The sequence below is a fragment of the Musca vetustissima genome, unplaced genomic scaffold (genome assembly GCF_032173495.1).
Source record: "Musca vetustissima isolate MV318-11 ecotype Yass unplaced genomic scaffold, APGP_CSIRO_Mvet_v1 utg566, whole genome shotgun sequence".
Classification (NCBI taxonomy): Eukaryota; Metazoa; Arthropoda; class Insecta; order Diptera; family Muscidae; genus Musca; species Musca vetustissima.
The window spans coordinates 89754-99762 of NW_026884077.1; the positions used below are offsets into that span (position 1 = coordinate 89754).

General features: G+C 32.7%; 1 protein-coding gene across 1 annotated transcript; it reads left to right on the top strand.

Annotated features, from left to right (window-relative positions):
- Positions 1-6435: 6435 nt before the first annotated feature.
- On the top strand, positions 6436-9106 carry LOC133331072 (alpha-1,3-mannosyl-glycoprotein 4-beta-N-acetylglucosaminyltransferase A). The gene is made up of 2 exons (XM_061539478.1): positions 6436-7357; positions 8223-9106. Exons 1-2 carry the CDS (start codon positions 6475-6477, stop codon positions 9104-9106), a joined length of 1767 nt encoding a protein of 588 aa, XP_061395462.1. The 5' UTR covers positions 6436-6474.
- The last annotated feature ends 903 nt before the right edge of the window (positions 9107-10009 follow it).

Below are 10009 nucleotides of genomic sequence, written 5' to 3' on the forward strand. Positions count from 1 at the left end.
CCGCATCAGCACAGCAGTTAGTACAATTAAATGCCAAAAATATTGTAATTTAAAACGAAAAAAAATTAAAAAAAAACACACACAAAGGAAAATTCGTTCCATGGTACTATAATACAAGGTAGGGCAGCTTGAGTTGAATGTTGAAAGAAAAAGCAAAAACTAAGCTAAATATACGCAATAAGTGGTTGTGTTTATTTTACATTTTTTCTATACATAACTAAAAACGCGAAAAATCCAGTAGGGAATACCATGAAATGTTTGTTTCATCCTTAATAAAGTAATTACTTCCAGATGAATGCCTTAAAAACATAATTTTCATTTTATTTAAATTTGAATATATTTCAATTTATTTTGAATTTATTTGACATAATATTCAATACAATACACACACATGCACAAAATGTGAATTTTGATTTGATGGAACAAGCCACATTGAGAAAATATTGTAATCAGTTGGTAGCTGTGCCCTACCTTTTAATAATTACACCATGCATTAACCTACCTTTTGTTTTTTACCATGATGTTAAGGTTAAAACTTTATATTAAAAAATATATATCATCAAAAAATATCTTATAATTGATTTTTAACATTTACCTACGAACAACGAAATAAATAACCCCGAATTTCCTAATAATTATTTTATTTTTTATTTAAATGCCATACATGCAGATATATATATGCTGTATAAACATTGTATTATCGATAACATTCACTATGCAACGGCATTTGACCTAAAAAAAAACAAAACTATCGCCATCGACTATCGATAGTGTTTGACAGCTCTCACACAATCATCCAAATAGTAGCAAACATTTTAATTTATATACACATCACACACAACTCACTAATTAATAAATTATTTTGTAATAATCAAATAAATTAAGTAGATCGGCTGATAAATATATAGAGCAAAAAAAAAACAACGAGTTAAAAATGAAACGAAATAAAGCAAAGTGAAGTAATAGAAAACAAATACAAATAGTGAATAGTGGAAAAAGTGATACAAATGAAATGAGAAAAAAGTGGAAGGTGGTTGGATATTGCAAAATCGATTCGCAAATACAACAACACAAAAAAGAAACAAATATTTATATGTCATTCAGTTCAGTTCCTCTTGGCGTTGTTGTTGTTGCTGATGGTGTGAAAAAATAAATAATGCAATATCTGATTGAAAAACATTGTGTTGTAATTATCGGTTGGTTTTCCGGCATTGGTTAGCTGCTTCTAATGGTTGGTGTTGGAATTGGAGTGCTGCTGCTGGGGTGGTCAACGGTCACACATACACGGTGTTGTATTTTATTAATTAATTGGTATGTCGTAATTTATAAATGTCACCGACACACACACAAACATATACTTCAAACTAAAAGGTAATTGACATTGTTGGTAATTTGTATTAAATACACAATCTCACACAAACAATTATCGTGTGTTTGCTATTACTATAATTATCATTGAGTGGAATGGATTAATTTAATTTTGTATCAATTGTTTAAGATAATTGGTTTTTGATAAGACCAAAGCATTATTCGCTTAATTGAATGCATATGACCGTGTAAACAAAATCGATATTCATTCATGGTTTTTCATGCTCCGCCCCCTTAATTTGCCAACCCAATAAACAATGAATGGAATTGTTGCCAACTCCCTTAATATTTGTTTATTTTTGTAGCAAGTATAAGAATTTTTTATTGCAAGGAAAAATTTATGTGAGAATTTTTGATTCGAAATTTATGACTGAAACATATGTTGATGGTATTTAATAAAATAGATTTAATATATTTGTGAATAGGAAGTTGTATTGTTATTGATTTTTTTATAGAAAATTTTATTCATCATAGCTGAATAGAACATGTATAGAAAATGGAAAATGTCCAATAGAATTTTGTGTTCAGGCAGGCTAAATTGCAAAATGTCCCTAGAAATTTTAATTCATCCAGGCTAAATTGAAAATTCCCTTAAAGGAATACTAATTCAGCCAGGCTAAATTGAAAATATCCTATAGAAATTTCAATTCAGCCGGGGTAAATTTGGAAATTTTCTAAAGAAATTTCAATTCAGCCAGGCTAAATTGAAAATTTCCTATAGAAATTTCAATTCAGGTGGGCTACATTGAAAATTTCCTATAGAAATTTCAATTCAGCCAGGCTAAATTGCAAATTTTCTATAGAAATTTCAATTTAGTAGGGTTGGGATGAAAATTTCCTATAGCAATTTCAACTGAGCCAGCCTAAAGGGAACATTTTGTATAGAAAATTATATTCAGCCAAGGTGAATTGCGATTTTTTGTTAGGAAATTGTATTTAACAATGATGTTGATATAAATTGACAGGTTTTTTATTTGTTTGACATCTGGAACACCTTTTTACTTCCGCTGATTGTAACAATTTATTGATTTTCGATGTTTATTCGTATCAGATCCATGGGTATTTTTCCGATAACCTACAATTATTTTCATGTTACAAATAGAGTAATATTTTTAATAATTTAATGTATACTGTTATTATCAAAAGTTGTTATCAAAGGTATACAGTTTGAAGGGAATGCTTTGTTCACTTCTTCATTACCTACACAGCGACATTGCCAGGTTACCTGATCATTAAATATGTATTATTTGGACGAAGGACAAAGGCAACAGCTAAATTCTTTGTTTGGAAAACAGCTAAGGAACTGCATTTCAAAAATCAATCGATAATTTAAATTAAGCTATCCTCTATCCTTCTAATACCTACCATATTGTCAATAGGAAACCTGCAATATTAGAATTATTTTTTCCTTTGGAAAACGACAAATATCATCTTAAGGAATTAGCCTACTAATGTAAAACTAAATATTCATAAGTCAAACATTACAAAGCGCCCTGTGTGGATGCACACATGCATTCACATACCTCCTATCCTCTTTGTCCTTCTATCCATCCTTCCCGCCTTCCTTCCTTTGTACAATTCAACTTAAAAGTAAACGTCGACGACAGTCTCCCCCCTGTATTATGGATAAATAATGGCTGGAATTAGTTGGAAAGCTTAGCACAAGGAAATGGCATACAAACAAACAAACTCGAACGGAAAGTTTATTTGTTTGTGTTGGTGTGCCTGTGTGTTTAACTATCATCTATCTGTCATAACCTTCGCCCTTCTTTGCCTTTTACTAGTTTTTTTCATGACAAAATAAATATAATAGAAAATTCTCCACAAAGGAAGCAAGCACGTTAATGTGTATATATGCTGGGTACACCATGTGTCTGTATGGGTGACATATCAGAATGAAATGCGCGAATAATGGCCCGTAGCAACATAAATGACAATACTTTCATACGATGTCAACTAAAATGACTTTCGAATGATATGTTTATTTTTTCTTTTATTGTTGCTTATTTATTGTACAGAAAAAGAGATCAAAATTTCCATGGAAATATGGTATTCAGCTAGGCTGAATTGAAAATTTCCAACAGGAAATTGTATTCAACCAGGTTGAATGGGATATTTTCTATTCAAAACTATATTCAGCTAAGCTGAATAACAAATTTCCTTAAATAAATTATATTTAGCCATGCTAAAGTGAAAATTTCCTATAAAAAATTGAATTCAGCTAGGCTAAATTGAAAATTTCCCATAAAGATTTCAAGTCAGCCAGGCTAAATTGAAAATTTCCTATAGAAATATCCATTCAGCCAGTATAAATTGAAAATTTTCTTATAGAAATTTCAATTCAGCAAGGCTAAATTGAAAATTTCCTAAAGAAATTATATCCCTTGCAATTATTACGAATTGCATGCCCATAAGAAAACGAACAAGACACGGAACCCATAGAGCAGAAAATTAAAAGAAAAGAAAGAAGAAATCGCCAACTATAGGTTAATTAATTTTAATAGCTCTGATTGTTGAATGTCGTGGACAAGCAAGGAAAAAAATATATCCACAAGTACTCTTCGCCCCATTCATTCATGCCATGCATAGTGGGTCTGTCGACACACACACACATCTTCACACATTGTTGACAAGCAAGACAAGAACAAGTGAATCTTTCACACAGACACACACTCACTCAAACAAGTCGTCGTTGTCGTAGTCATTTCGAACTTAAACATTCTAGCTAGGCAAGTGAACTTAGTTCTATACGGTCTCCTCCACAAGCCGGTCATGTGAAAAGCGTTATTTGTGCGTTCTGATTGCCACAGGCTATAACGAGGCAGACACACGAACCCACAGACAATTGTTGCGAGATTAACAAAAGCAAAGCTCAAGTGCGGTCGATCGGTCAGTTTTAACAGATAAAGCGCAATTCAACGCTTCAGCCAGATTGTTTTGAAAATTACAACAAATCATAAATATTTTGAATGAATGTGTGTGTATGCTGTTGTTGTTGTTGCTGCTGTTCTTATTTTATTATTAGCGTGATTCAACAACGAGTGTTTTGACTGTTTGTTGTTGTTGCCCTGTTAGATATGTTTGACATTAATTAGTAACACATTTCAAATGTATTTTGGATTAAAATAAACAAACAAACAACAACAAACTGTTTTAGGTTTTGAACTAACCGGCAGCTAAGATGCACAATATAGAAATAATTATATGTGAGTGTGTATATTTTGTTAAATAAAATTTTATATAGGCCACAATTCAAATTATTAACAATTTTCTTTAGGAAATTTGCAATTCAGCCTAGCTGAATATAAATTTCTTTAGGAAATTTAAATACAGCCCAGCTGAATTCAATTTTCTATATGAAATTTTTACTTAAGCCTTGCTGAAGTGAAATTTCTATAGGAAATTTGTAATTCTGCCCAGCTGAATATAAATTTCTTTAGGATATTTACAATTCAGCCCTGTTGAATTAAATTTTCTATATGAAATCTTTACTTCAGCCTGGCTGAATTGAAATTTCTATAGGAAATTTTCAATTTAGCCTGGCTGAATTAGAATTTGTATAGGAAATTTTCAATTTAGCCTGGCTGAATTAGAATTTTTATAGGAAATTTTCAATTTAGCCTGGCTGAATTAGAATTTCTATAGGAAATTTTCAATTTAGCCTGGCTGAATTAGAATTTGTATAGGAAATTTTTAATTTACCTGGCTGAATTAGAATTTCCATAGGAAATTTTAAATTTAGCCTGGCTGAATTAGAATTTCTATAGGAAATTTTCAATTTAGCCTGGCTGAATTAGAATTTCTATAGGAAATTTTCAATTTAGCCTGGCTGAATTAGAATTTCTATAGGAAATTTTCAATTTAGCCTGGCTAAATTAAAATTTCTAATTAGACTGCCTGAATTGTAAATTATATATGGGAAATTTTCATTTTAGCCTACCTGAATTGAAATTTCTATAGGAAATTTCGCATTTTTATAAGAAATTTTAAATTTAGCCTAGCTGAATTGAAATTTCTATAGGAAATTTCTTATAAACATTTTTTATTCAGCATTGCTGAATATAATTTCTTGTAGGAAATTTTAATTTTTTGATAGAATATTTTCAATTCAGCTAGGCTGAATATACATTCCATTAAATTTAACCACATTTTAACCTTTTTTAATTTTATGTATGACCTTTTTAAGTTATTTATTTAAGGTATTTAAAATATAATCGCTATTTTTTGTTAACATCATTTCAGAGAGCCAATGTCATGCCATGACAGCATTGCAACAGCAACAGAAAATATTTCGAATGCATCAGCCAGCCACAACAAATGGAATTGTTAAGATGGAATTGTTTATTCCACTGCTCACAAAATAGCTAAAAAAATAAAAAAAAAACAAATAACAAAATACAAAAACAAACTCAACGAAGAAAAGAAATTTTGACTACAAACTAGCAGATAATAATACAATATTTTTTATGTAAAGACTATAGGACTAAGGAAAGGAAGACACAAGGCAACTCACTCTCAACTCTATACTACATCACTCAACTCTACTCTCATCAATCAAATACTAAAGCGATTGCTGAAAACTAGGCGATATTGCAAAATGTTTATAAAACTTTCGAAGTCTTCGAAGATTGTTTAACGATAAAAAATATGTCATAAATGAATTTAACAAAACAACAACAAAAATAATTTACATATATTTTTCTGCCATCTTTACATTGTCTACAAAAAAAGGAAATATTGTAAAAAAAACTCTACAACTATACAACGTAACAAAAAATAAAAATTTTAAAATAATTTTTACTCTACATATATAAAAAGTAACTAAGAAAGAAAGTTTAAAACCTAAAAGCGAAATTCAACACAAAATAATCCTTGCCTAAATAATAGAATAGAAATTCCATTATTTTTAACGCCCCACTCAACTCTCCAAAACCCTGCGACAACAATTGCAAGACGACGTCGTCGCCGTGTTGCTGCTGCATTTTGCCATATATACAAACCAAAACCAAACCAAAATCAATTCAATTGTACTTTGTATTCGTATTTATTTAACAAATCTCTATTTTTTGTTTAAACAAAAACACAAAGAACACAAAATATTCAACAATGTTTAAAATACGCCAACGTAGCTGTCTTTTATTGACCTTAGCCTTAATTTTGTTGCCATGTGTTATTGTACTAATGCTAATGGGTCCAGAATTATCCACCGAACAGGCGCTATCACAACGTTTGGGCGAGTGCCATATGCGTCTGCAGTACCTGGAGACAATGTATAGGACACGTCAGGAGGATGTTGCCCTGCTGTCGCAGTATCTAATACAACTACAAAATACCAGCAATGGTGTGACAGCAATACCAGCCATAGCACCCGCAGCCTCCTCTGCAATACAGGATAAAAATTCCTCCACCCTAATAAACTCGGCAGTGCCATCAGCTCCAGCCTCTCTGCTGGATGGCCTTTCGGCCGAGGCCCGACAAATACTACGCAATGCCTCTCGCCAGCATTCACAGCAAATGCATTTGTCCAGCTCTTCAAATGTCCGGCTGCCAACGGCCTATCACTTCTTGCCACATCTCTCCGATGATCCAAATTCATTGCGTCCCGCTTTACTACGTTCCCGAGGGCGTTCTGATGTTAGCATTGTCTTGGGCATACCAACGGTAATGCGTGAAAAACAATCCTATCTTTTGGGTACATTACACAATCTGATCGAAAACATGAACGAAGAGGAACAAAATGAGACGCTGATCATAGTATTTATTGGGGAAAGTGATCCCGAAAATGTACAGAATATAGCCAAAAGTGTGGAGATAGCATTTGAGCCGTACATCGATTGTGGCCTCATAGAAATTATAGCCCCCTCGGCATCGTATTATCCAAATTTTGATAAATTGCGTATAACATTGAACGACTCGTTGGAAAGGGTCAAGTGGCGAAGTAAACAGAATTTGGATTTTGCATATTTGATGGCGTATGCACAAACAAAAGGTACATTAAAGAAATATAATAAAAAAAATTATATTCAGCCACTATAAATTAAAAATTTCCCATAAAAATTACAATTCAGCCACGGTAAATTTAAATTTTCCCATAAAAATTCCTACTCAGCCCGGCTAAATTGAAAATTTCCTATAGAAATTTCAATTCAGCCAGGCTAAAGTGAAAATTTTCCATTGAAATTCCTATTCAGCCGGGCTGAAGTGAAAATTTCCTATAGAAATTGGTATTCAGTCAATCGGAAGTGAAAATTTCCCATAGAAATTTTAATTCAGTCATTCGGAAGTGAAAATTTCCTATCGAAATTACAATTCAGCTAGGCTAAATTTGTAAATTACCTATAGAAATTTCAATTCAGAAAGGCTAAATTTGGAAAATTCCTATAGAAATTTCAATTCAGCTAGGCTAAATTTGGAAATTTCCTATTCATCCGAGCTGAAGTGAAAATTTCTTATAGAAATTGCAATTCAGCCAAGCAAAATGGAAAATTTCCCATAGAAATTCCTATACAACCGGGCTAAATTGAAAATTTCCTATTTCCTGAATAGAAAATTTCTTATAGAAATGTCAATTCAGGCAGTCGAAAATGAAAATTTCCTATAGAAATTCCTATACAGTTGGGCTAAATTGAAAACTTCCTGTAGAAATTTCAATTCAGCCATCTGAAATTGAAAATTTCCTGTAAAATTTTCAATTCAGCCGGGCTAAATTGAAAATTTCCTATAGAAATTTCAGTTCAACCAGGCTGAAATTGAAAATTTCCTATACAAAATTCTATTCAGCCAGGCTGAATTAAAATTCTTTATTATTTTAATTATAATTCTCTTTTTTCAATGTTCTCTCCCTCTCTTTCCAGGCACATTTTATGTCCAACTGGAAGATGACATTCTGGCGAAACGCCATTTTATAACGACAATGAAAAAATTCGCCATTACCAAAAGCGCTCTAACCAAACCCGATCAACCGCCATGGTTTCTCTTGGACTTTTGTCAATTGGGTTTCATTGGGAAAATGTTCAAATCGGCCGAGCTGCCTTATCTGATAACGTATTTTCAAATGTTCTACAATGATAAGCCGGTCGATTGGTTGTTGGCCTATTTTATGGAATCGAAAGTGTGTCGCAATGATCTCGACCAGAAACATTGCAATCAGGAAAAGGCCAAATATTGGCTGCACTATCGCCCGTCGCTGTTTCAACATATCGGTACTAGTTCTTCGCTCAAGGGTAAGGTACAAAAGCTAAAGGATAAACAATTCGGCTCGAAAGTACCCACCTTCTATGCCCACAATCACAATCCACCGGCCCAGGTGAAAACGAATATATCGCCGTATAAAAATTATCAGCTAAAGCGGGCGTATCGCGGTGAAACTTATTTTTGGGGTCTACTACCGCAACCGGGTGATTTGGTGCAATTTATTTTCGATAAACCCACTCCCCTAAGACATTATCTGTTTCGAAGTGGTAATTCGGAACATCCATCGGATCGTTTTTACAATACCACAGTTGAAATTTTACCCGCCGACACCTTGAGTGAAAGTTCTGCGGTATGGAGTTCATTTAACTCGACCACAGATGGCTATTTAATTGTGGGTTCCTTTGATAATATGGGTGTAGCTGAGGGTTCGATAGACACGAAAATAGGTGCCATTAAAGAGATACGTTTACACGTGCACGGGGATAGTGAAAATTGGGCATTGCTAAGTGAAATAGATTTACAGGCGGATAATAATAAAAGATGATTGGCCTAAAGGGGGAGAAAGGGAGAGAGAGGATGATATGTTGGTGCCAGGTGCAGCAAGGTGAAATAGGGTGAAACAGGGTGTGATAATGAACCGTGGGAGATTTTTGTGAAATGTTCTTCTGTGAAACTACCCCCAAGTTGCCTCAACCAAATGACCATGCTTTGTGTGTTGGTAGCAAGAATGAAACCCACAACAACAACAACTAGAGGAAAAAGAAGAACAACAACTGAAAATCCTACTATATTATCAAGCTGTGTTTTTTTTTACTATGTAACCCCTACATGATGACAACTACAAACAACAATTTGGAAAATTTTTTTTGTTCGTTCCTTCCATAATGATGTCCCCAAAGGTGTTTATTTTTTAAGTGTTTTTGTTTTTCTACAAAACAAAGTTACATACTTATATGTATGTATGCCTGGCTGTCTGTCTCTCTATGCAACCAGTCCGCCGTATGTGTTGCAAAATGTCTTAACAACAAATACTACATTTTATATATATGTATATGTATTATATGTATGTGTATATTAAAAGTATTCTACAACTACTATTACTACTACTCTACTACTATTATTATGTGTCAGATGTTGTGACTAACCACAGTTTTTTTATACAACAATATAAGATATGACGTAAAGGATTAAGGACAAAAAACGAAGAAGAAAAAAATGCAAAAAACCAAGGATTGTGTGTGAAATACTACATAAGCAAGGAATTGTAAAAAAAATAAAGTAGTTATAGTGGGTTTTATATGAAAAGCTTATCCCCGGCTTTGAGGGTTTTTATTTTTTTATTTACTTCTTTGTTGGTTTTGTTGTTTAAAATTGTTTTTTTTTAATGATGAAGAACTATAGTTAGTATTAATTTATTTATTCCTTGTCCCGTTATATTCAGCCAGGC

Coding starts and splice junctions, on each gene's coding strand:
- LOC133331072 (XM_061539478.1), top strand. CDS start 6,475: ATGTTTAAAATACGCCAACGTAGCTGTCTTTTATTGACCTTAGCCTTA. Junction 7,358..8,222: donor GGCGTATGCACAAACAAAAG/GTACATTAAAGA, acceptor CTCTCTTTCCAG/GCACATTTTATGTCCAACTG.